Raw genomic sequence first — 26576 nt, forward strand, 5'->3', positions numbered from 1 at the left:
CATTTGGGAGACATAGAATCTTATTCTATGTTGCCTGTGCTTTTATATTTATGTGGATACCTGAGCCTGTCAAGAAAAATTCTGCATGCCTGGATCAACCTGAGTTGAACTGACCTCTCAGCCCCAGGCAGATTTTTGTCAAAAGTTTTGCCTCCCGTGCTTTTGGTAGGACATATTCATCCCAGAGTAGGGCCAGCTTCTGTGCTTATTAACTCATATTCCTCATGGAGATACTTTCCACTTGTTTATAATGCTAAGACTGAAAGGACTGTAGAGATTTGGTATAATCTCTACATAATAAGGGGGAAAAAGCAGAGAAGCAGTTTGTGTTTAGCTTATGCCAAGCCATACATGTAGGAGATCATGGTGGTTGAGAGTAACAGGTTTGTGTGGAGCCTGAAAAATCTGATGCTTTTTGTCTAGTTCCCCTTTTAGATGTTCATCAGTCAGCTGATTACTCATTTCTTGCTTGTTGGTTAGACTACACTGCGGAAGCTCGTAGCACTTGATGGCAGAAGGAAGAGCACACAAAGGAACTAGAAGATGGGGGTGAGTACAGCGAGGCTAGGCAGCTTTTACTGTCCTGGTCAGGGACCTGGGGACTTCTAGGTAGGCCCTTCAAGCTACTCTGAAATATTGTTCTAATTTAGTTTGGAGTTAAAGAAGTGCTGTGACTGTCCTTGTAACCCAGAGAGGAGGGAGTTGTATAAAATGAGGGGGTTGGGATACTTCTACCCTGTTAGTTTCATTTTGGAATATCAAAACATCTTAACTAGTCCTCACAACAACCATGGGGGGTAGAAACTATCATTATGCCCATACTGCAGATAGGAAACAATGCGGCAGGGGTAGTATTAAAGCCCAACGTGGCTAAGGAACTTGCCTGGAGGACTAAAATAAGTCTGGGATACAAACTCAGCAGACAGGTTCTTAACCACAATGTGGGCGCTTTTGGCTCAATCTCAAAGCTCTTTGCAATCCCAGCATATTTTAGTTTTGTGACTGAATATGGGGAAGAGATTACTGATGGTAGGTAGGAGACTGTTAAGTAGGTTACTGACAGTAGGTAGGAGGCTTAACTAGGTTACTGATAGTAGGTAGGAGACTGTTAGGAAATCACTTTGGAGTTGTCTCACCCTTGCTGGCTAGTGGATTCAGGGATGAATGGAGATGCTATATCTCAGGCCCATGTGCAAATCTTATTTTCTTATTTTTTTTTCCCCACTCCAATCAATACCAGATGTCATGGTACATAAATAAGTAATTCATGTAGACCCAGGATGTGTATTTGCCACATTAAGGAGCTTGTCCAGGAATGCTAAGAATCCTCGTGGAACCTACCCTGCCCCTAGATTGTTAACACATGTTTGAATTTAATCCAAGCTCTTTGATGCAATGGCTGTGACCTCAGTGAGCATTGATGTATGAAAATGAGATAGACTCTCCCAAGGCAACGGATTTTGGATATTTGTCTACCAACTCCCTTCCATCATTGATTGTGAGCACCCACATCTGCCCGCCTTTCACATACAAGGGCAAAGTGTGTTCCTGTACCCAGAGTAAGGCTTCATGTAGAGAGCTGCAGGCACTTGCAGGAGAACGTCAGTTTGCAAAGCAGCATGAGTGCCAAGGGAACCTCAGCCAAGGACAGACAGTGTTCTTGACACTCATGCTAGAGTCCATCATCTGCTAGCTGGAAGTCAGCTCTTCATCTTAGGACTTGCAAATTTATAGCCCGCTGAACACAAACCATAGCTAGTAAGATATGCTTGGATGAAAGTTGATAGGGTTCTTTTGGTTATAAGTAATAGAACCCAACCTTGAGTTAGCTTAGGTTAAAAGTGGACTTGATTCATGTAACCAAATCTCATAAAAGATAAAAGTACACCTAGCTTCAGGGATAAATGGAGATGATACATCCCAGGCCCATGCTGTAATATTCTTTTTCTTCTTCTTTTTTTTTCTCCCCCACTTCAATCACCAAATACATCTTTATTTAGCCTCTGGAAGAATAGCAAGCTGAATTTATTTTCCCTGGATTTCTTCCTATAAGTATAAAATAATCAGATTTAAATTACTGAGCTAATTTCTCTCACATCACTTATGGAGTTGCAGATGACTACAAAGTTTTCTATTGATGCATAAGAAAATAAACATACAGCCATTTATCATCTCATGGACAAAACCACACCCATTTATTATCTCACAGTGAAAAACCCAGGCTTCAGCTCAGTGTTCTGCTTAAGGTCTCACAAGGTCAAAATCAAAGGTATCAGTCATAAAATTCAAGGTAAGAATCCATTTCCTAGGTAGCAGAATCTAGTTCCTTGTCATAGGTCTGAGATCAACTGTTTCCTTACTAGCTGTCAGGCCCGGCCTGATTATCATTCCTAGAGGGCACTCAATTTCTCACATCTCCCTTTATCTTCAAACCAGCAGTGACACATAGAATCTTGTGCAAATCTTCTTTAAATCCTCTGTCTTCTTACTGGAGGCTAGCTTCTTTGAAAAGGCAGAGGGTTTTGCTACCTATACCTCCAGGAGCAAGCCCTCTTCCCTAGAAACCTTCCCTAAAAGTCTTCAAATTGTAATTGATTGCCCCCCCTCCGGGGGTGGGGTCAAAAGCCCACTCCCAGACCTTCCACTGTGGCCTGGATGTGATATCAACTTCCATTTTCAACACAGGGTGGGCACAGGAGTAGAGAGCAATTCCTCTGAAGAAAGAGCACGGTTCCCAGGAGAGAGGAAGGCTTCTGGGTAGACCTCACTTGTTGGCTTGGAAGCAAAACAGTGATCTCACATATCATCTGCTGAAGAAAGGTCAAAATTTGATCTGTGCTTAAAAAGCACTTCATTACAGAACACCTCCACCCCACCCCGCCAAATACCCAAATAAAAAGGAAATAAAGGTGAAATCAAGTCGTTAGTTTTACTGGGAACGAAATATCACTAGCATTGATTGTCCTTGTGGATCATGTATTGGCACTTTGATAAGCACCAATAACGGAAGAAATGCTGTCTGGAGGAGATGATTCCAGAAAGTTCTTGGCTCCTCTCAGTCAGCCCATGTCCTCAGGTCCTGCGTAACTCAGTTTTTACCAGAAGCTGGTAAAGAGTGGAGGCCTTTCCTCTCTATGATCAGTAATCTGTGCCAAAAATGAGGGATTAATGTCCACTACCCATGATGCTTGGGTCTTGATCAATTCTTCTGACAGTAAAAAAAAAAAAATACATACATACATATATATATATATATCAGTAAGACAATTTGGGGACTGTGCTTTACAGGAAACAGAAATAAGGCTCACATTTGAGAAGAAATTATTCGTCTTCCTTCCTTCCACTCTTACTCACAGGACACATTTACAGATGCCTATGCTCAGGCACTGCCTCTAACCTTCAGGAGCTCACCCTAGTCAGGGAACAGGCTACCTCTTTCCCAACTCTCCCAGGAATGCTTCTCCGTCCTATTAGCTTCTGCTGTCCTCATTGGAAATCTGTCATTATCACCTGCTGCACACACACATGCTTAACTTACCTGTGGATTTCGCCCTGGCCGGGTGGGGGCCACGTCCTTGGGGCAGGAGGAAGGCACGAGGGCCGGCGAGGCAGCGGCAGGTTGTAAAAGGCTCTCCCCGCCCGATCGGGTCCAGGCAGGTAGCGCGGCTGCTTCCCGGGAGTGAGCGCGGGGCGCGGTGTTAGCGCAGCGGCATGAGGCGGCTCGGGCCCGGCTACCTCGTCCTGCTCTTCGCCTGTCTGGAGTTCTGCCGGGCACAGGGAGGTACGCGCCCCAAACTTCCCCTCCCCGTCCCTTCGCCGGCCGACCGCGCGCTCGGAGAGTGGGCGACGAGGGAGGAGGCGAAGTGCAGGGGGTGCCCTTCCACAGTCGGGCTTGTCCCGCTGCGTCGGCGACTTCAACCCCGAGGCCGAGCATTCCTGAGCCGGGGTCCGGGGGAGGAGACTGCTCCGCCCTGCGCAGGGGGCTCCGTGCGGCCGGGCGGGTCCCTCCCCTCCGCGCCGTCCTCCCGGAGGATTTGGAGTTCTGAAGTCGACCTGCGCCGGCGGAATGGGTGATTCCTGCTGTCTCCCCTTCTGGTCCCTTTAGCTCTGCCGCTCACCCAGCCTCGCGCAGTTACTCGGGGGCTTTGGGGGCCGTAAACTCACCGTGGGATTTCTTTGGTCACAACCCCATTGTCCCCTAAGTCTTTCCACAAAGCTTAAATTTTCTGGGCCCAGTTAGGTAGAAGTGCTTCACATTTCTATGGCACTCTTCGGAGACTACAGGTTGCTAATAACGTCATTGTTTAGACTTGCCCTAAAGCGCTGTACTTGGGCCTTCAAGCCCTTCACGGCTTTTGGGAATGGAATTCAGTTCAGTAAAAGATTCCCTTCCAGACATTTTTGGAGAACACATTTTAAATCAAAGGCTTGTATCGCTGTAGCACTAGGATTAAATTCTGAAGTCTTGTTTACTTCATTTCAGGCATAGTGTCATTGCTGCCTCTGATGCCTGCTGGTTTCTGTCCGGACCACGAGATGACCCGAGATGACCCGCAGGGGCAGGAGGGATGGATCTCGCTTTTCCTTGTCAGGTGGGGGTGGGGCAGGTAGGGCGGGCTCTCTTCCCAGCTCTGAGCCTTCCTCATCTTCCTCCTCCTCTCCTGGATCTTGCTCTGCCCCATTCCTGCCTGGGTCCCAGGGTGGATTGGACAGGAAGCTGGAGGTCTGGGGCTGCTGTGAGTACTGCTTTGAGCGAGAGATGTGAGAGGGCAGTGAAGGTTGCTGGAGGACTGGGTAGAGATGGGCCAGGAGCCAGTGTTCAAGTGGTCCGTGGGAGCTGATGGGAAGCCTGTAGCTTCGAAGTCATATGGATTCCATCTTCAATCAGAATTCCATCATATGTTCTCAGAGTGACCCTGGGGACGTTATTTTACTTCTCCGGGTCTCTATTTTGCCTCTGTAGAATTAAGATGACAATAGTTTCTTGAGAGGCTTGTATAAAATACTCTGTAAGGCCGCCCAGCAGCCTGAGAGCCACTCAGTAAATACTAATTTCTGTCCTTTCCTACTTGTTACCCTTCTTCCTTCCCCATCTGTGCAGTTAACTTGGGTAAGAGCCAGTGGGTTAGAGATCAATTAAGGGGTGAAGAATATGGATAAAGGAGGCTTATTAAGTAAAGAATTCCATAGCATGGACTTTAACATATATGCTCTTTTTCATCCTTGACTCTGATCTCCTGACAAATATTGAATACCAGAGTCTTACCAAAATCTACTTTGGGGTACCTGGAAGAATATTTTCTTGAGTAGCCAGATGCGTGATCTAATTTTAGGTTTCTTCCTTATCTCCTTTGGTGATTCAGCCTGTTGCCTTGAGGAATCTAATTGACAAAGACTTAGGTGAGCTCTGATCTCAGTCCTTGAAGAACACAGGATGATATACTCTAAGGATGGCAAATCTTACCATCATGGGAAGCCACCTTTGTCTAGTGAAAAGATAATGTCTCAGTAAAAATACCCTTAACGTACACCTTCAGCATCTGTTTGTCAGTCACGTATCAGTACTGTTGCTAGCCACTTTCTCAAGTTACAGGGTACACTTACTGCTAGACCCAATCAATAGTTCAATAATTTCTAATTTTCGGCTACCTTCATATCACATCTCCTTAGTATATTATTGCTGTTACCTTCTAACAACACTGATGAAGAGCTAGTGTAGGAAGAGAAGCACTGGGTATAGCCCAATAGGGCGGGAGGATGGGTGGAGAGAGGGTGATTGGTGGGATCACGCCTATGGTTCATCTTGTAAGAGTACATGTGAAACTTTCTAAATGTAGAATATAAATGTCTTAACACAATAACTAAGAAAATGGCATGAAGGCTATGTTAACCAGTTTGATGAAAATATTTCAAATTGTATATAAAAACAGCACATGGTACCCCATGACTGCATTAATGTACTCAGCTATGATTTAGTAAAAAAAAAAGAGAGAGAGAGAGAGAGAGAGAGAAGCACCGTGATGTTCGTTCCTTTGCATTACGGGTCCGTACATTATTCATGTATATTTAACTGATGGTCTGTTTGCGGGAATTTCTTAAATACCTAATCCTGTTTGTGAGAACTTGTTTGGTTACAGTGTGATAATGGAGTAAACACAGCTTGGCAGGAAAACTGGTATGGTATATCACTGGGTGGGGAGAGCAAGGGCACCATGGTCAAGTGTTCTGCTTGACTCTCAGCCGTCCCTGGGGAGACTTGTACGCCAAGCAGGTGAGACTTGTGGCTATCTCACATGCTAACTGAGGCAGGATGCCAGGCAGTCTGTAAATTAGAGATGAAAAAAATCTTTAGTTCTTATTTTTTAAGATACACCAACCCCAGAAATCCTAATATTTTCATTTGGTTCCATAGTAAATATCTTGGTAACCCCCACTCTACCCTTTTTGTCCCCATACTGGAGTGCCCGAACCCAAACACTTTTAGGAGTCATTGAGTTACAGGGAGCCAGAAAGCAGCTGGTGGGGCTGGAGGTGTGGTCAGAGCATCCACACCTCGTGGATGGATGGTTGTGATGCTGTGGGAATGAATGTGTCCCTGGGGTGCCCTGACATATGGTTTTTCTAGGGAAGGCAAAATATCCAGATTTTTCTTTAAAATCTCCTGTTTTTCATTTTTTCCTTCTTGAATAAGGCTGTACAGTCCATACACACCACACAAACACAGGATAAATCACCCAATCTTTGCTCGTGGGGTCCTTTCTAATACTCCTGGCTTATTGAGCCCTATATTCCCAGCACTTAGTCCAGTAAGCTATAAATGATTGATACTCAGGGAACATGGGTGACTAAATGCTATGAAGCCCTTGGGAAGTATAGCAGGTAGGAAAAAGGGTCCCCAAAGATGTCCCCGTCCCAATTCTCAGAACATATTAATAAAGGGGATTTTGCAGGTTTGATTAAATTTAGGATTTTGAGGTGGATTATTTGGGTGGGCTACAAATGTAATTACAATGGTCTTATAAGAGGAAGGCAGGAGGTTTAGAGTCAGAGAAGGAGATGTGACAAGGGAAAAAGAGGTCAGAGTGTTGTCATTATTGGGTGGGGCCACAGGGCCAGGAATAGTTTCCTAAAAGCTGGAAGATGCAAAAAGACAGACTCTCCCCTACAGCCTCCAGAGGGAACACAGCCCTGTAGACAACTTGATTTTACCTCAGTGAGACCATTTCTGACTTGTGATCTCAGAACTTGTAAGATAAAATCTGTGTTGTTGTAAGCCACTCGATTTGTAGTGATTTGTTTTAGCAACAATAGGAAGTTTATATGGGGAGTTTGTGTATAAAGAAAAAAGAGATAGTACTCGTAGAAGAGATAATGCAGAAGCCATATATCTCTAATGGGGTACAAGATGGCAGGTGGCCTCAGAGAGGAATGAGGGGCTGGAAGGCGTAGCAGCATCAGGCCAGGAGTTTTAGGGAAGGGTCTATCCTGTGAGAGCTTGTGTCTGTCCCTGTGAGGGCAAGCCTGGCTTCTGCACTGACTTCCATGCCTGTGACTGGGCTCACACTAGAGGGGAGCAAACACAAGGACACACAAATGCCACACATGGGGCATCCCGGCTAGGACGTAGGTTCTGCGGCAGTAAGGAGAGTCATCTCAACCAGGGTAAGCCAGACACCAGAGCTGCCTCAGTGCACACTTCCAGGGAGTGCTACTTGCATCTGAGACTCCCCCTGAAGTTGCACCAGTACTGTCTACATAGCCATGCAGAGTGCGCTTGGGGACCTGGGAGAATGCCCCCACTGAGAGGAGCTAAAGGCAGGGTAGCTACTATTTTTTTTCTTAGTCACCTGGAGTCCTAGCACAGAGCAGCTACACGAAGCTAATATTTGGAGAACGAAAGACCAGATGAGAGCCTGGTGAGTTATGTTCTGCAGTGCAAGAAGTACAGAGCTGGAGATTGCCTTGGTTCTTCCTGGAAACCCAAGATTTGCCTCTTCACAGTGGGCCTGTGCTTTTGACCTTCTTCTCATTGCTTCCCTTCAACAGAGTCAGCACAAAGACACGGTGCCAGAGCTTCCCCTCACTCCAGCCCTCTGGTCCTCCACCTGTCCTATAGCAATGGGAAGGCTATAAAATCTTCCCTCATTGATGTCCTTTCCCAACTTAAATTTAGTGGGGCAAAGACTGAATTTTTCCTGTTTGGCTTTTCTTTCAATGAATAAGGGAGGTTGAGCATGTTGGACATTTGGGCTAAGTGATTTATTTGTAAGTTTTCTTCTTTCTCAGCTTCCCTTGATGGTGTTAGTTGTCTCTTGAAAAAAATTTTCAACTTTGGTTTGATATATACACAATGTTGACACCATGAAACACTGCAGAGATTCTTTAGAATAGATTTGTGGGGTAAAATGTGGCTTTCCTTCCTCTCCTCCCAAGTTACTAATCTCAGATGATACAGCATGAGTTAGAGCTGTTTTTTAATGCAAGACCTCCTCATAGGACTTCATCTTGGAACTCTGTATAATGCAAATAATTAAAATTTTTAATTTAAAATTAAAAAACAAACCTCTAGGCTGGGCTCAGTGACTAGGCCTGCAATCCCAGTAATTTAGGAGGCCAAAAGTTTGAGACTAGTCTGGGCAACATAGCCAGATCCCATCTCTAAGAATAAATTTAAAAAGTTACGAGGGCATCGTGGTATCTGCCTATAGTCCCACCTATTCAGGAAGCTGAGGCAGGAAGATTGCTTTAGCAGGAGTTTCAGGTTGCAGTGAACTATGATAATAGCCTTGCACTCTAGCCTGGACAACATAGCAAAACCCTGTCTCAAATAAGTAATTAAATAGAATTATTTAATTATTATTATCATTAGTAATTAAACGAACAAACTTCTATACTTATCATAGTTGCAGGACATATTTGGAAGAGTGGTAACACATAAAAATTAAAATTAGTGTTGGCCCGGCACCCATAGCACAGTGGTTACGGCGCCAGCCACATACACAGAGGTTGGTGGGTTCGAATCTGGCCAGGGCCAGCTAAACAACAGTGACAACGGCACCAAAAAATAGCCAGGCATTGTGGTAGGCACCGATAGTCCCAACTACTTGGGAGGTGGAGGCAAGAGAAACACTTGAGCCCAAAAGTTTGAGGTTGCTGTGAACTATGACAAAACGACACTCTACCAAGGGTGACATAGTGGGACACTGTCTCAAATGTATACATAAAATAAAATAAGTGAAAATATAATATTATGAAAAGGTGGTTCTAGTTTTCAGTGAAAGTGAACAATTCTGAAATCTTTTTTGAAATACTTTCCCAACTAGTTTCTGTCTTACTCTAGTTTTGAATTTGCACAGCTACCAGATCAATCTTTCTAAAAAGCACAGAACTGATCTATCTCTCACTACTTCCCCATTGTCTACAGTATAAACTTCAATCTTCTTAACATAGTTCATGAGGCCCTCCCTGCCCTCAAGGATTGAGTTGGTCAGCCATTCATTTGCTCCCCAAACATTCATTGAGAATTTCCTGTCATACATGTAGTAAGTATCAAACAAACAAAGCAAAATGAAACCAAAGCTGTTCCTTCTAGGTTTCCCATCTCAGTAAGTGGATACCAAGCCACAAACCTAGACATTAATTTGGATTGCCCCCTTGTCCTTGAGTTTCTCCCAACCTTGATGATTCTATCTAAATATCTCTTAGACCCACCCACTTGTCCCTTTCTCCACCTCCCTGCACCCCACCTCCTCCTTCTGGTCTACATGTCAGGCAGAGTCATCTTCCAAATTGCAATCTGATCAAGTCATTTCCCTGTCTGATCCCTGTCTAGCCCTCTTTGGATAGAGTCCAAACTCTTCAACTTGGTTTCTAAGTATTGAATGCCTAATATTTGCCAGGCACTGTTTTAGGCACTAAGAATTAGGCAGCTATCAAGATTAACAAAGTCAGGCTGGGTGCAGTGGCGCATGCCTGTAATCCTAGCACTCTGGGAGGCTGAGGCAGGCTGATTGCCCTAACCTCATGGGTTCGAGACCAGCCTGAGCAAGAGTGAGACCCCATCTCTAAAAATAGCTGGGCATTGTGACGGGTGCCTGCAGTCCCAGCTACTTGAGAAGCTCAAGCAAGAGAAGCACTTGAGCCCAAGATTTGGAGGTTGCTGTGAGCTATGATGCTATGGTATTCTACTAAAAGTGACAAAGTGAGACTGTCTCAAAAAAAGAGAAAAGATTAGCAAAGTCTTCTGACCCCCAAATCTTATAGAATTTGGGATGGTATGCTATTGGGGCTGAATAATAACCAAGAAAACAAATGAAAAAGTAATTAAAGATTGTGATAAAGGCCTTGAAAGTAGTAGCCAAACTCTGGCCTGTGTGCATTTGTGAGTATGTATGTGAAGGTACTTTAAGTAGCATGATCAGGGAAAGCTCTTCAGATGGACAAGGTGGCGTTTGCCCTCTGAGCATTTTCCCTGTGACCCTATAACCACTGCAGTCTCTACTCTGGCTGTCCCCTTCTTACCCTGAACTCAGACAGCTTTGATCCCTACATTCACCTCTCTCTTCTTTCCTGTCTCTCCTATTCCTGTCCTCTCCACTCCCCGGGTCTTCCCAGGAGCCATTGTCTTGCCTGAAAGCCCCTCACTCCACCTCCCTTGGATAGGCTGAGTGCCTCTGTATGGTCCACATTTCCCAACTGATAATCAAGCAACTGTAATTGATTGATCAAACAAACAAAGAAAAAACCCAAAAAGATGTAGTTTGGAAGAAGAACTAGGAATCAGTCATGGTCAATATAATGAATAAAATATAAAATAATCATGCCTTTGGGGGTAGTTACAGAGCAATATAAATGTTTTATTGTTTTATATAAAGTATTTTATTTACTTTATTGCCAAACGCTGGCATTTATGCAATCATTTTGCCTTTTCTTTAAGCACGCAAAACCAGAAAGTCAACTTGATTTGTTTCACTACAGATGAAATCACATCTTTTTCTTCCTTGGAGGTAGAGATCACCTTTCTTCTTCCAGGAGCCAACTTCTCTTGTGTTTCTATTTGCACGTTATTTTTGTTTTTAGACATTTATGAGGGACTATAAAAGACAGTGTCAACTTGAAGGTATGTGAGGACACAAACTGGCTTCAGGCTTCGTATGAGAAGTATTTAACCTGCTTAATGGAAACTCATGGCCACCAGCAGGATTGGAATTTAATTTAGTGCCAGAGAGGTGACGTGTGGGAAAATGTTGGGATATTGTTTATTAATGTTACTTAGTCAATCTCAGCATAGATTTTATGATTTATAAAACATTTTCTGGTTTTGAAAACTTAGCAATACAGCCTCTAAGTCTGTTAAAATTGGGGTGGGGAGATTTAGTAAGGGAAAGGCCAGGAGGAGAAACTCAGCCAGTGGATTTGTAATTTCGTGTTTCAACTTTAATGACGTTAGCTCTACATTTTAGTTTTGTTGAATTTAATTATTAATGCTTGTTTTCTTTTTAGGGTGGCAAAATATGGAATGCTTCATGAATTTGGGTGTAATCCTTGCGCAGAGGCCATGCTAATCTTCTCTGTATTGTTCCAATTTTAGTATATGTGCTGCCGAAGTGAGCACTATTAGTGCTTGTTTTAATTAGAGAAAAGGGTGCTTATGTGTATTTGGAAGCGTCTGTAGGGATCATATTCATCTCTGTATTAACTTCCTATCTTGGTAAACATGCTGGCTTGGTGGTTGGGAAAGCTTGGTTTCTGTCCTAGCTCTGTTTCTAACTGTTGATTTAACAGGAGTCCCTAAGCTTTTCTAGGTCTGTATTTATTTAGCTATAGAATACAGGATCTACGAGGTCGGTTTAGTTTGGTCCAGTAAATGCTTGTTTTCTACCTACCTGTTTAAGGTCAGGTTCTGTAGAGAGAAAGCTTGAGACAGGGATTCTTGTATGAGTGAATCATGGAATGGTGTCTTCCAGGAGAGAATGTAAGGATGTGAGGGTAGCAGGACTGAGCAGGAGAAAATGCCAAGCAAAGATGTGGTTTCAGTTGATGTAATTTCAGCCTGATCCCCCAGGGGGCTCTGAAGGATGATGGCAACACCGAAGCCTATGTATTTTATATACTGTTTCTTTCTTTCTTTTTTTTTTTTTAAATTAAATCATAACTGTGTACATTAATGCAATCATGGGGTACAGTGTGGTGTTTTCATATATAATTTGAAATATTTTCATCATTGGTTAACATAGCCTTTATGACATTTTCTTAGTTATTGTGTTAAGACATTTATATTATACTTTTAGAAAGATTCACTTGTTCCCTTGTAAGATAAACTATAGAAGTGATCCCTCCAATCACTCTCCCTCCACCTATCCACCCCCTTCCCCTCCCTCACCATATTCTTAGGATATAATTAGGTTATAGCATAATTTCTAATGAAATTAGTTTCATAATAGGGTTGTGTACATTGGATACTTTTTCTTCCATTCTTGTGATACTTTGTTAAGAAGAACATTTTCCAGCTCCATCCATGTGAACATGAAGGAGGTAAAGTCTCCATCTTTCTTTATGGCTGCATAGTATTCCATGGTGTACATATGCCACAATTTATTGATCCATTTGTGGATCAATGGGTACTTGGGCTTCTTCCATGACCTGGCAATTATGAATTGGGCTGCAATAAACATTCTGATACAAATATCTTTGTTGTAATGTGGTTTTTGTTCTTCTGGATATATACCTAATAAAGGAATTGCAGGATCAAATGGCAGGTCTATTTTTAGTTCTCTAAGTGTTCTCCAGACATCTTTCCAAAAGGAACATATTAGTTTGCATTCCCACCAGCAATGTAGAAGTGTTCCCTTTTCTCCACATCCACGCCAACATCTCTGGTTTTGGGATTTTGTGATATGGGCTAATCTTACTGGAGTTAGGTGATATCTCCAAGTAGTTTTTATTTGCATTTCTCTGATGATTAAGGATGGTGAGCATTTTTTCATATATCTGTAGGCCATGCACCTATCTTCTTGAGAGAAATTTCTCTTCAAGTCCCTTACCCACCCTTAGAGGGGATCACTTGTTCTCTTCTTGCTAATACGTTTGAATTCTCTATGGATTCTGGTTATTAAACCTTTGTCGGAGATATAACCTGCAAATATCTTCTCCCATTCTGAGGGCTGTCTGCTTGCTTTACTTATTGTATTCTTGGCTGTGCAGAAGCTCGTTAGTTTGATCAGGTCCCAGTAGTGTATTTTTGTTGTTGCTTCAATTGCCCGGGGTGTCCTCCTCATAAAATTTTTGCCCAGGTGGATTTATTCAAGTGTTTTCCCTATACTTTCTTGTAGTATTTTTATAGTTTCATGTCTTAAGTTTAAAACTTTAATCCAGTGAGAGTCTATCATACTTAATGGTGAAAGGTGTGGGTCCAGTTTCAGTCTTCTACAGGTTGCCAGCCAGTTCACCCAGCACCATTTGTTAAATAGGGAATCTTTTCTCCACTCAATGTCTTTAATTGGCTTGTCAAAGATCAGATAATGGTAAGTAGCTGGATTCATTTGTTGGTTTTCTATTCTGTTCCATACATCTACCTCTCTGTTTTTGTGCCAGTACCATGCTGTTTTAATCACTATCGATTTATAGTATAATCTGAGGTCTGGGAGTGTGATTCCTCCTGCTTTGTTTTTATTCCTGAGTAATATCTTGGCTATTCAAGGTTTTTTCTGATTCCATATAAAATGAAGTATTATTTTTTCAAGATCTTTAAAATATGACAGTGGAGCTTTAATAGGGATTGCATTAAAATTATATATTGCTTTGGGTAATATGAACATTTTAACAATGTTGATTCTTCCCAGCCATGAGCATGGTATATTTTTCCATTTGTTAACATTGTCAGCTATTTATTTTCTTAGAGTTTCATTGTTCTCTTTATAGAGGTCTTTCACGTCCTTTATAAGAAAACTCCCAGATATTTCATCTTCTTTGGCACTACCGTCAATGGAATAGAGTCCTTGACTGTTTTTTTGGCTTGGCTGCTATTGGTATATATAAAGGCTACTGATTTATGAGTGTTGATTTTGTAACCTGAGATACTACTGTATTCCTTGATCACTACTAAGAGTTTTATAGTTGAATCCCTGGTGTTTTCCAGATATACAATCATATCATCTGTGAAAAGTGAAAGTTTAATTTCTTCTGACCCTATATGGATGCCCTTAATCGCCTTTTCTTCCCTAATTTCAATGGCTAAAACTTCCATTACAATGTTAAAGAGCAGTGGAGACAATGGGCAACCTTGCTTCATTCCTGATCTGAGTGGAAGTGATTTCAATTTAACTCCATTCAATACAATATTGGGTTGAATATTTGTGGGTTTGCTATAGATGGCCTCTATCAGTATAAGAAATGTCCCTTCAATACCAATTTTCTTAAGTGTTCTGATCATGAAGGGATGCTGGATATTATCAAAAGCTTTCTCTGCATCAATTGAGAGAATCATATGGTCTTTGTTTTTTAATTTGTTTATGTGATGAATAATATTTTATATACTGTTTCAATCAGTCTTTGGCTGTGGGCTGCACTCCAGGATAGAAAATGCAATGTCACTGAAATTTTTGTATAAGACAAACTCCATCAGCTGAAAGATGGGTGCCCCAGACTATGAAAAGGAATGTAAATGAGGCACCAAGAGGATCTATTATAATTACATTCACATTACACCTACACCTACACAGTTAGGCACTGCGGCTGGTACTGTGCCAGGTATGAAGTAACAAAGACATAGATGATCTTTGATCCTAAAGATATAGCTGGTCCTTGATCTTTGGAAACTCATGACATAATGCAGAAGATAGATACATAAACAAGTATTCTCAATACAACATGGTAAGTACTGGAATAAAGAAATGAACAATGTTGTAGGAGCAAAGAGGACAGGCAGGTATTGTAGGCTGGGTTTCCCAAATGTAGATTCTGAGACAAAGATGTAGGGGCTTTAGTAGGGAGTGTTCATGGGTTGACCTCTGAGCAAGGAAAGAAAGAGGAGGAAAGGAAGCTGGGATGGGAAAAAAGAAAGAGAAGTGCAGCTGCCATGTTGTCTCAGTGGAAGCCTCCCTGGACTGGAGGGGAGTTCTGCAGATGCTGGGCTGTCTGCCAGCAGTTTTCATGTCAGCCATGTTGCAAAGCCTGTTATTCCTGCAGGGGGACCAGAGTGGTGTATCACAGAGTCCACCATAGTCCAGCCTTTGCATTACTTGGATCCACTTCTGCGTGTAAATTCTGGGAGCAATGCCTGGGTGATAATCTTCATGTTCTCTCTTATTTGTTGTAGATTCTCTTAGCTCTTGTCAACTTGCTCTTCTGAGGCTTGGGGTGGCTGCACTTATTTACTGCCAAGAAAGTGCTAGGAGGCATCCAAGGGGATCACGTGGGCACTCAGCACGTCCTACATCCTCCTGATGATTCCAGGTCATTTACCCTGACAAATTAGGGACAGCCCTTCTTGCTTGCTAATGCCTTGTTAGAAGGAGACCAAATGTCCAGGCAGAGTCTAGAATGCATCCTATAGAGTCTTGCTAGTTCTTGGTGAAAACATTCCCCTTTGGTAACCAAGAGCTTTAACACTATAGCACAGATTTATATAGCACAAATACTTCAAGTTGGTTATTGATGGTGATGGTAAGTTAGGCCACTCCTGATCTGGCCCCCTGATTCTCAGACCCATATATTCTACCTCCTGAAGACACAGAACCATGTAAAGATTATTAATTTAAACTACATACCATGTCCTGGAAAAAGGAACCCCACCCTTATAGGACATTGCTTCCAAGTTGATGATTTAACTGTGCCCTCATCAGGCCGTTCCAACACTCCATCAGTCCTGCAGCTTTGGTGGTATAGGACCAGTGGATCCCACAGTCATAGGTCTATTCCTACACCTCTTTTGGAATAAAGTCAGGCTCTTGGACTGATAGAATGGGATTTGACATTCCACTTTGGTACGTCAAGTAGCTAGTGATCTCTCAGATGGTGATACTGAACCCTTGCAGGCAAGAAAGGTAAACAGATACCTAAAATAGGTGTCTATTTTTGTTGAAATGAACAACTGACCATTCCAAGAAGGAAAGGTTTCATTGGAGTCAACTTGTGACCAAGTAGACAATTTGTCTTTCAAGAGATGGGGACGTAACTGCAGACCTGATGTTGGCCTTTGTTGGAGGTATGTTGGACATTCAGCAGTAACATTAGCTAGGGCAGGTTTGTTGAGAGGTTTTGTGTGTATATCTGGCACACTGGTTACTTAATCAGGGGTCTAGCATGTCAACATTGGGGTGGCAGATGACAGAGGCTGCTGAGTCATTTGTCTAACTTGTTGTTACTGCTCATTCTGTGGTGGATATTTTCCGATTGGAATTAACATGCAACATGAAGATCTTCCTACTTTGTGCTCTCATATCTATTCCAGACCTTTATCTGATCTTTTAGTCTTTCTCGTCCTAGTATCATACCAGCTGGCTGGTCCCTTTGCCACTGCTTATGCTCTTTGTATAGTCTGATTGCAGGTCACTTACCTTTCCATAGGAAGTGGACAATTAAGTGTTCCATTGTGACTACTGTCCATTTGGAGGTGTTCTCCTCACTAATGTTGCTTGTGCCTCCCCTGAGCAGAGCTGGAGTTCAGCTGAAGTCCATTTTTAGCTGGCACCCATGCGATGAAGCTGACATATCCATGCCCTAGGCTCGGGTGTCAGCTCCTCCATCAGCTGGCAACAAGGGATCACCCATGCAGCCATATGTGTGAGCTGGAGAATGTGGGCTGGCACAAAGTCTGGGCCACCACTCCTATAGTTTGCTTGTGCTCTCTGGTCCTCTTCATGCTCAGTCCTGGAGGCACCACTTCTGTCCCTTTATCTCTTCTTCACAATCTCCTGTGGCACTTCTGTCATATTTGTCTCATTCAGAGTGGGACATTGCATTTTCCATACTTATAGGAGCTGTTTTAGCAGTGACACATACCATTTCCAGGCATCTTTATCAGGGTATGGTATTATACCCTGTATCTTTGGAGCGTGTCTTCAAGTCTACAAACTCTCTCTTATTCAACCATATGCTCCTTGATGAAGTATTCTCAGTCCTATGTGTATTCTAGCTACTGGCAGTACATTCTGGGTAGACCCTGACACTTCTTTAGATTCTAACCCCCTTCTTCCCATATCAAACCAAACATGTCCCCACACAGATTATGTTGTTATTTAACTCTTGTTTTCTGCCTAGTGGCCAGGAGTAGAGATGAGGGTCATACCTTCAGGGGTCACATGTTGTTTTGTATAGAGAGACCTTTGAATCCTCTTTAAGCAAGGGTAGAGGACCAGCCCTCTTAGGGGGATAGGCCACTTTTGCAGTCTCCGAGGGCTCAAAGGTGTCCAAGGACTCAAGACATTTGAATGCATCAACCCAGATGTCTCCATTTCATATATCAGGGCCTTACTCTTCCCAACTCAGGGCCTTGGCCTTGTCAGAAAAAGCCAGTCTAAGTTAGGATTTTAATTCTATGTGGTTTGACTATTCTGATGATTCAGGCCTGGGTCTGAGTCTCAGCTTCTTCTGCTACAGGAGAGGAGAAAGACTTTGTATGCTTTGTAGGCCTTCTAGCTTTCTTACTTAGCTTTTAGTTGTCATCTAATCACATCCAGCTTTCCTTATCTTTTCCAAGGCTTTATTCAAACTTAGCAATAGGCACCCAATTCTATTGTCCCCATAGTAATTATGTATTTGCTGTATATTTTTCATAGCTTGATATTTCATAGCCAGGTTTAATGTGTCCCCTTCTTCTCTTATACATAACCACATACAGAACCACAAGTGAAGTTCTCTGTCTTTGCCAGGGCTCTCTGTGTCTCACCTACCACTAGTGACAGGGTCCTAACTGTCATTTGGGTAGTAGGTGGTCCAGCTCCAAATCCCATCCCAGCATCTGTTTTCCCAGACCACTTCCATTACCAATTGTCACAAGTTAGGTCCCTAGAGAGGCAGAATCTGAGATGACACTTAGCATGCAGGAGGTTTATTAGGGAAAGTTCTTGGTATCAACCCCTGTGAAAGGAAGGAAGACATCAGGGGTAGATGGAGAAAGTGAATTGCAATTCCATCTGAGTGGAAGCATCAGCCTCTCCTCTGAGAGCTGTAAAGAGGGAATGACCTTTCACGCTATCCTGAGTTGGCGGGGGGAGAATGTCTAGCTTTTCCATACCCGTGTCAGATCTGTGGGACATCCCAAGAAGAAGGTTTGGCCTTGGAGAAGGCAGATTTCTTTAGCAGGATCAGGGTCTGAAAAGAAATAATAATATAGGGTGGCGCCTGTGGCTCAAAGGACTGGGGTGCTGGCCCCATACACTGGAGGTAGTGGATTCAAACCCAGCCCCGGCCAAAAAGTATAAAAAAAAATAAAAAAGAAAGAAAGAAATGATAACATAAAGTGAAAAAGTCATCATGTAATAAATTTACTAACTTATATTTCTTTTATTATTTTCCCCTTAGCATTTTTTGGTGGTGAAAGCTATGTGGAGCTCAACATCATAGAAGTTTCCTCTGAGCTATCTCTTCAGTTGAAATTTCAAACCAGCAAACCACAGGGATTGCTTTTTCTAGCAGCTGGGAAGAATGACTATTGTATAATAGAACTTCAATCAGGAAACTTACGGGTACAATTTTTAAAAATCTTTAAAATATGTAAGCATTCAGTTGCTACAGAGAAAAGCAGTGAGAGAGAAAGAGGACAATTGGCTATCCATGTTGACTGCTATTATTTCACTAAAATAAAATGGTGTGCCATTTATATAGGTTGGGATCTCCAGTTTTACTAACACACCTTATATTTAAAAAATTTTTGAGTTCAGTGTATAATCTATAGCCTTGGGAAGAGCTTTTATGCCCAAATTTCTCTTTCTGTCTCTCTCTCTTTTCTTTTGTAAAGCATCTCATATTCTCAACAAAATGCTATGAAATGAGAAATGAGATGAGATTGATTAATTATAATTCTTTCTCTTTCAGGTGAGAGTGAATTTGGGTACAAGTGAACAAGTGCTGCTTCCTGAGCACAGATGTCAGATGAATGACTTGTTTTGGCATTTGGTGGAACTGAACTACGTTCAGGATTATATTTCCTTGATTATTGACAGTCATCATAAGACAACTGGACAAGTGGCTAGTAGGATGAATAATTTGAATTTTCAACATGGAATCTACATAGGTGGCCGTGGGTCACTCAACATCCCTTACCTGGATGAAGATCTCCCCAATTTCTGCGGATGTATGAAGGATGTGGTATTTAACCCGAGGGAGATTCTTATGTCCCTTACATCTGACCCTGGTTTTAAGAAGGTTTATGAAGTGTCTCTAGGATGCAAGGATGAGATTTCTGCAGGGGAGGATGAAACTATCAGTTTCTTTAGCTCCAGATCGTATGTCACTTTGCCAGAATGGAAGGTACAAGGGGAAGGGCGATTGGAATTTGCTTTGCAGACTGGAGCTCGACAAGCCTTGCTTTTATTTCAGTCAGGTAGAGAAGAAGATTTTGTTGCCTTGGAAATAGATCAAGGTCTATTGACGGCTCATGTAGGAAGGAGTGAAAGTCATACTCAGCTTTCTTCTTTTAGCCTAGTTAGTGACCACAAGTGGCACGTTATTCAACTCAAATTCACGGGAGGGTATCTGAACCTAATGGTAGATGAACAAGGGGTAAGGACATCTCTGCCTTTGCAAAGTGAACTGTTTATACCTGAAGGCCCCCTCTTTGTGGGAGGTCTTAATAAACGAGTGTGGGAAGAAGTGAAGAGGTTAGAGCTTGCCTCTGTGCCTGGGAATTCTGCTCGAGGAATCTCTTTCAAAGGATGCTTAAGAGGCTTGAAAGTCAACTCAGAGAAGAGAGCATTAAGGGATGCCCTTGTTTCCAGAGACGTTTCTGCTGGGTGTAAAACTGAGAGTATCCATAAGGCAAATCCTTCCATGACAGCAATAGAAAACCTGCTTCAGTCAGAAGTTTTCCTTTCCACTGTCATCCCTGAAGCTGTCAAGCCTTTTCCTCACAATGAGAGTAGTTTGGAATAATCTGGAAGTCCAAGAAGGTAGACGAGGCTTACTGGAACAAAAGCATATAAAGATGAATGGGAAATTTAAGGATTTGGGTATCCATCATTCTCAAATACTATTTAAAATAGAGAAAATGCCTATTCACGGGTTTCTTCAATTATATGTTTTACCTGCTCAAGAAATGGAGAAGGCTTTTACTATGTTAGATTTGTGGCAAGGAAAAGTTTGGTATATCCATGATGGTTCGGATGAACCCATGGATTATTTTACATTTTGGTCTCTCCAACAGCAAGGAGGAAAATATTTCATGTGTGTTTAACATTATTGTCCTTCCAGTCAATGATTCTCCGTACCTTAAGCTCTCAGAAGGAAACTTGCCACTCCTGCTTGAGAACTCTAAAAAAAAGAGTGATCCCAAATGTAATTGACATGTCAGATCCTGGCACAGATTCTTCGAGTCTTAGTTTTTCCGTTCTTGGTGACGTCAGTTCAGATGCTGGGTTTTTAGAAAATACAAATGATCCTGGGAAAGCCATTAATGGTTTCACACATGAGGATTTAAGAGATGGCAACATTTTCTATGTGCACAGGGACCATCAGAACTGTAGGATTGTACTGAGTGATGGAGAGCTGGTTAGCAATACGGTAGTGTTATGGGTCATGGCTGTTCCTTGAGATTTGTAGTGACCATGGTCATAAAACAGGGTGGTGCCACTCTGATCACAGAGTAAGTTGTAATTAGTATTTAATGGAGAGTGGCATGAGGTGAGACTTGTTATAACAAGGTGTCACTGCTCTGATTACAGACTAACTTGTCATTGTACTTTACTGGGGAGTGGCATGAGATGACACTTGTTATAACATCCACTCATCCATTACTTGACTGGATGGCCAGTTACAGTGGCTGCAGTCAGGTGGGGAGTGGAAACAAGTTAGTACTTTTTCTCAGCATTTCATTGATCATTGTTGGGTCCAGTACTGTAGTACATTCAGACAACTGCAGCTGGGAAATGTTATGGATTATTTTAAATTTAAAGTTAACATAGAAGGAAAAATCAGTGAAGAGCTGATGTTTCCAGTAACTGTACACTGGCTGATGTTTACAGTCCTGAAAAATGTTCCTCCAGAGATCAATAAAATAAACAAGCAAGTATTGAGTTCTGATAATTTGCAGGCTGCACAGAGGATGTGGAAATAGCTGAGAGGGAACTGTATTTTAAATTACTGATCTCACCTAAGAAAGGAAAATTGCTACTTGGTAATAAGGTTCTGAGAACAAACTCAATTTTCAGCCAAAAAAATATTACAGTCTCTAAGGTAAGTTATGAACCTCAGGAGAGGCCAAGGGAAGACTCACAGGATACTTTCAGGTCTTCTATTGTTGCAAATCACATAGAATCAAAAGATTATGCTTTCAGGATAACCTTTAAAGCAGATAAGACACACTTCACTTTTAAGTAACAAAGGATTCTTTGTAAAAGAAGGAGAAGAGAAATTAATTACAGAAATGGAAGTATTTGTTCAAACCTTAGACAATCAGATCTTCCAATATAAAATCACTAAGAGCCTTCAACATGGGAAGCTGAAACTGATTAGCTTTTCTGATTCTCTGGAAAATGACGATGTCACTACATTCACAAATCAAGACATCGTGAGTGAGCAGCTGATGTATGTTCATAATAACTCGGAGACTGAGTGTGATGAATTCTTCATTGTGTCCTCCAGCAAGGGACCAAGAGGAAGGGGTCAGGGATCTTGACTTGCAACATTTGTCTATAGAAATCAAAGTCACTGTCTCTTTAGAGTTAAAGAATGATGAGAAACCAGTATGTGTGATGGACAAGGTCTTTCATGTCATGTAGCACGGCCAGTGCTTACTGACCCTGGCAGATCTCTGTTACCATGACCCCAACTCAGATTTTGACAATGGGCAGTTGCTCTACACCCAGTGGGGCATCCCAGATGGGGACTTGGTGTGAGTGGGTAACCCCACTCAGAAACTCTACCAGTTCAGGCAAGAGGACCTACAGGAAGGGTGCATGCTCTTCAGGCATCAAGGTGTGGACTCGGCCTGCTTCATGCTGTTTGTGGCAGATGACATCTACTACCTATCATCTCTTCTTGAGGTCAGTGTGTCAGAACCCTATGTCCAGATAAGGGCTGTTCATACAGAGAGGACAAGATGGCAGCATTACAGCTGCCAACCTGAGTGTCACTACAAACCAAGATGTCAGAACAGACCACAAGATTGAATACCACATCGTGCAGCCCCAAAGCATGGCAGAGTCCTCGTCAACAGTTCAGCGTCCCATTCATTTTCCCAGGATGACTTGAAATGAGGATGCATGGTTTATGGTCATGATGGTGGTGGCAACTTTGACGGGTTTCACCTGACAGTGAAAATTAAATATGTACTTAGAAGTGGGAGTCTATGTTCAAGTGTGTGTGGAAGGCAACCAACATCACACTGACGCGCTGCACACCAAGACTCTGTGGTTGAGGAAGGAAAACCAGTAAAACTGAGCAGAGGGAGGCTCCAGTTAGGTGGTCGTCCTAAAGCCCAAGGACCCTCATTTCCTAGACCCTTATGAGCTAAGAATCTATTTGCTCCTGAAAGCTATTTTTGTGTTGATTCTCTCCTGCTATTAGGAGAACTTAAAAAAAAATATAGATGCCACTGAGATGAAAATTTTAAAGGTTTCATGATTTTGGAAGTGGAATATAAGCCATGATCAGCCTTATTTTGAAGCTGTGTTCACATGTGCATGTGTGTGTTTAGTGAAGTATGAACTGGGAACAAGGAAGGGAGGTATGTATCATGGTTCATTAAGAGATCTGTACTTTTATTCATTATTCACAGCAACAGTGCCAATGTTTCATTTGATCTGAGCTACATTTGTGGTATCATGAAGCAATGTATAAAAACTTAAAAGTAATTTAACAAACATAAAAAGGATTCCTAAAACAGCAGAGGATACTATGTTACATAGCTTATTTTTTTAGTTCTGAATGTGACCTTGTTTAGTTTTCCTAAATTGATGGATAAAATTGGCCTACACAGTGGAAAGTGAGGTGTGAGACCAGAAGCCACCTGGTATCTTGGGGCTCTTATTTGGAAAATTCCAGCAGGCACAGCTGTTGATCAGAGTTAGGAGTATTATTTTTTTTTTTTTAGAGGAGGGTGGGTAATCCAATACTGGGTGTGTGGTATGTAAGCTGTGACTTAACTTACGACAATTGGCCACAAATGCAGTCTATTCTGAATTATCCCTCATGACCAAAAGTAAGTTTACTTGTTTGATAGATGTAGCTAATAACATTGAGCAGAAGTGGATTCAAATCAGAATCAGTTCACGAAAAATAAGTTTTGAACAAAGGAATGAGGGACCCACCAGCTTTTCGGAATTATAGAACTTGGAGAATGTAATGTTTAAGTTTTACCACAAGGGGGCATGTATAGTTCAGCGACTGTAAATCAGTTGCAATCCCAGTTCTGACATGGGTTTTGCTGAATCAGTAAATTAAAGATGCATGGAAATGCTGAACTAGTTAAAATGGGGGAGGAAAATCTTTCCTCTAAGGTCTTATAATTTTAGTAACTTGGCTGTTCTTTCTTCCACCATCTTTTATTCCTTCTCCTGTGTTGCCAGTTTCTTTCACCTCAATCTTCTACATTATGGGTTTTTAGCTGGTGTGAGTGATGTCTTGTTAATACATTAGTAGCTACTTAAGTCTTGTTGACCATTACTTGTCATTGTGACCAGGGCTGATATTAAAAATATTGGCTTGGGTACCAGGTCAGACCCAGGCTTAATTGCAATGTAAGCCATTGTGGACATTAATAAAAAATAATTTGGTTCTTCAACAATCTTGACTCTTACATTTATTTATTAATATGTTTTTCTTTTTGTGTCTGTGTGCTGTGTATATGAACTCAAGGCTGTGTATGAAGATTATATTCCATCAGAGGCAGTGTTCATCGTCAGAACTCCATTAATGCATGGAGACCTCAGAAAATCTATCCCAGAACTTGGCAGCCTGGGTGCAGATGGAAAGTCCCCTTTGATTTTTACAGAACAGGATATTGATGATGGCAATATCCTTTAATTGCATATAGCTCCTGACCAACAACAGGACTATTTCCCCCTGGATGTGATGGATTGAGGGATGGTTTCCAAGTTAGAAATGAAGTCTTGGTAGATATTATCCCCAAGTGCATTCCTTTGGAGGTACAGAATTTCACAGTTTAAGAAAGTGGTTCCAAAACACTTCTGGAAGACTACCTCAAAATTCCAAACAAATATTTTCAGGGCAGTGACTGTGAATTTGTTCTACCTGAACCATCAAAATATGGTTATGTTGAAAGCTCTAAGTTTCTAAGAGTAAAGCTAATGAAATTTACCAGGAAACAGGTGATAATTCTCAGTTAATAAATTTGAAAATGTTGGTTAAGAGAAAAAAGTTGGCTATTTAGTATTTAGACTCATGGGTGTGATGGGACTTTGGAGGGTTTCTGGTCCAACTTTCCACCAAATGCTAGAGGCCCTTCTACAGTATCCCCAGAGAGAGGTCATGTTTCAGTGATAGGGAACTTACAATTTCCTGAGATGGGCACATTCAGTGTGAAAACACTCAGTTAGAAAGTTCTCTAGGCTGAACTGAATCTAGAAATTTTTTCTCCCACTTCCTGGCTCTGGTACCCCGCATACCTCCTCTTTCATCAAATTGTTTTAAATATTTGAAAGAAAAGGTTATCAAATTCCCTTGAGGTTGATAACATCCTTAATCCCCCAACTTTCATTTATCTGCTGTGAGTCTCCTGCACCACCCTGGCTGCCCGATGGTGCTGCATTGTCACTGTCCCTCTCAATGATCAGGGTCACAACCAGATATTTAATGTAGGCCTGCTATAATCCTTGGTGGACTTTTTCATTCATTCATTCCCTCATTCAACCAACAGATTCTCATAGAGTACATACTCTGCCATGCCCCATGGTAAGCATAATGCTATCAGTGGTCAAATGGCCGAGTCCCTGCCATCAGGGAGCTAGACAATACTGCCAATGTGGCTTCCAATCAGCATAAAATAACCAAGGTCAACTCTGGGCTACCATCAAGTTTCTTTGCCTTGGGATGAAATGTATTATTGTCAGACTTTGCCTTCTTATCATGAATAAAAGAATGATTTTCATTACTTTTAAATTTTGAGAAGTAGCTTACAGACCCCCATCATTTCCTTTATGAGCCCCAGGGAGGACATACTCTCCAGTTGGGAACTATTAACAATCACCTACCCATTCTGGGGTGTCTTTGTCTAGTCAGCTAAGAACACTTGTACACTGCTTCATTTTGCTTCTAAGAATTTGAATTTATCAACCTGATTCAAATCCATTTGCTAAATACTTAACTCTATTCAAATTACTGTGTAGCATTACCAAGTAACACATATTCCCTGCCCTCGAGAAATGCAGCAGTGAAGGAATCAGGCACACCGACTTTGATGGTAGGCATATGCTTCTTCCCTGTCACGTGGCATTTTCACAATGGTGCTATGAGAATAAAGAATTGGCAGAACTGATTCTAATTAAGAGTATAGGGCAGGCTTCACATAGGGAAGGGCAGAGGGAATAACGTTTGATTTAAGACTTTGAAGAGAGAGAGAGCAGGGTGACAACAGAAGAGGAATCAGACAAAAGCAAGAGAGATAAAGGGAACAGCCTGCTAAGGATATGCTGGAGGCTAGGGCAGTCGGCCTGGAGGTAAACAAGTGGCAGAATGCAGGGGTTTAGGAGTCTTTGCCTCTGTCCACAGGAGAAGTACCTTGAATTACACATCAAGAGGGCTGGATATAACCCGATGACATTGGGGAGCCATGGGAGAAGCAGAGAATGCTGAGGGTTGGAACAGACCTTAAACATGGGTACTTCTCAACTGGGGACTCAGGGAAGGTGACGCTTTAGTGACCCTGGCCAGATGTCCCTTAATCATGGCTTTTATCTCAAAGGCTAGACAAACCATCTAAGATAACCACCTGGTTATGAGGTGTGAGGTGAATTGGATATTTTTCTAAAAAGTAATTTATAAATTGTGGCCCTGTGTTCTGAGCACTGTATCTTTATCCTATCTTGGTCAGTCTCAGTTATTAATTATGCTTCATGAGAGGTGTGTGTGTAAGATGGTTGGTTCAAATCTGTGTGTCAAGATACACGTGTTTCCTGTGGCGTCTATATTGATTTATTATTTATCATTGTGCAGTTGCTGACAGAGACGAATCAAAGTCACATGTCCCTGCTTTCCAGATGACCCCTTCTCATTGTTGCCTCCGATATGACCCGTGATGTATCCAGGTTTTGGGACATCATCATTTTCACTAACCTCCCAAAACTAAAGGCCGTATTCTTTAGTGGCTTGGAGAAGGAGAGTCCCTGGCCATTCTTGCCCTTCAGTCATTCAGCCAATAGTTTCGGAGTAGGTGCTGTGTATCAGGGATGCCAGGTGTAGGT

The 26576-nt window shown here is 42.1% G+C and overlaps 1 protein-coding gene and 1 non-coding gene across 2 annotated transcripts; one reads left to right on the top strand and one right to left on the bottom strand.

Annotated features, from left to right (window-relative positions):
- The first annotated feature begins 3711 nt into the window (after window positions 1–3711).
- Window positions 3712–20838, top strand: LOC105887986 (chondroitin sulfate proteoglycan 4-like). Its single transcript, XM_012811163.1, has 3 exons — window positions 3712–3781; window positions 18523–18686; window positions 19036–20838. Exons 1-3 carry the CDS (start codon window positions 3712–3714, stop codon window positions 20089–20091), a joined length of 1290 nt encoding a protein of 429 aa, XP_012666617.1. The 3' UTR covers window positions 20092–20838.
- Window positions 11508–11614, bottom strand: LOC111722062. Its single transcript, XR_002771009.1, has one exon. It is a non-coding gene; the product is annotated as a U6 spliceosomal RNA (small nuclear RNA).
- Window positions 20839–26576: the final 5738 nt, after the last annotated feature.

The sequence above is a fragment of the Otolemur garnettii genome, unplaced genomic scaffold (assembly GCF_000181295.1).
Source record: "Otolemur garnettii isolate 467f Iridium unplaced genomic scaffold, OtoGar3 scaffold00005, whole genome shotgun sequence".
Classification (NCBI taxonomy): Eukaryota; Metazoa; Chordata; class Mammalia; order Primates; family Galagidae; genus Otolemur; species Otolemur garnettii.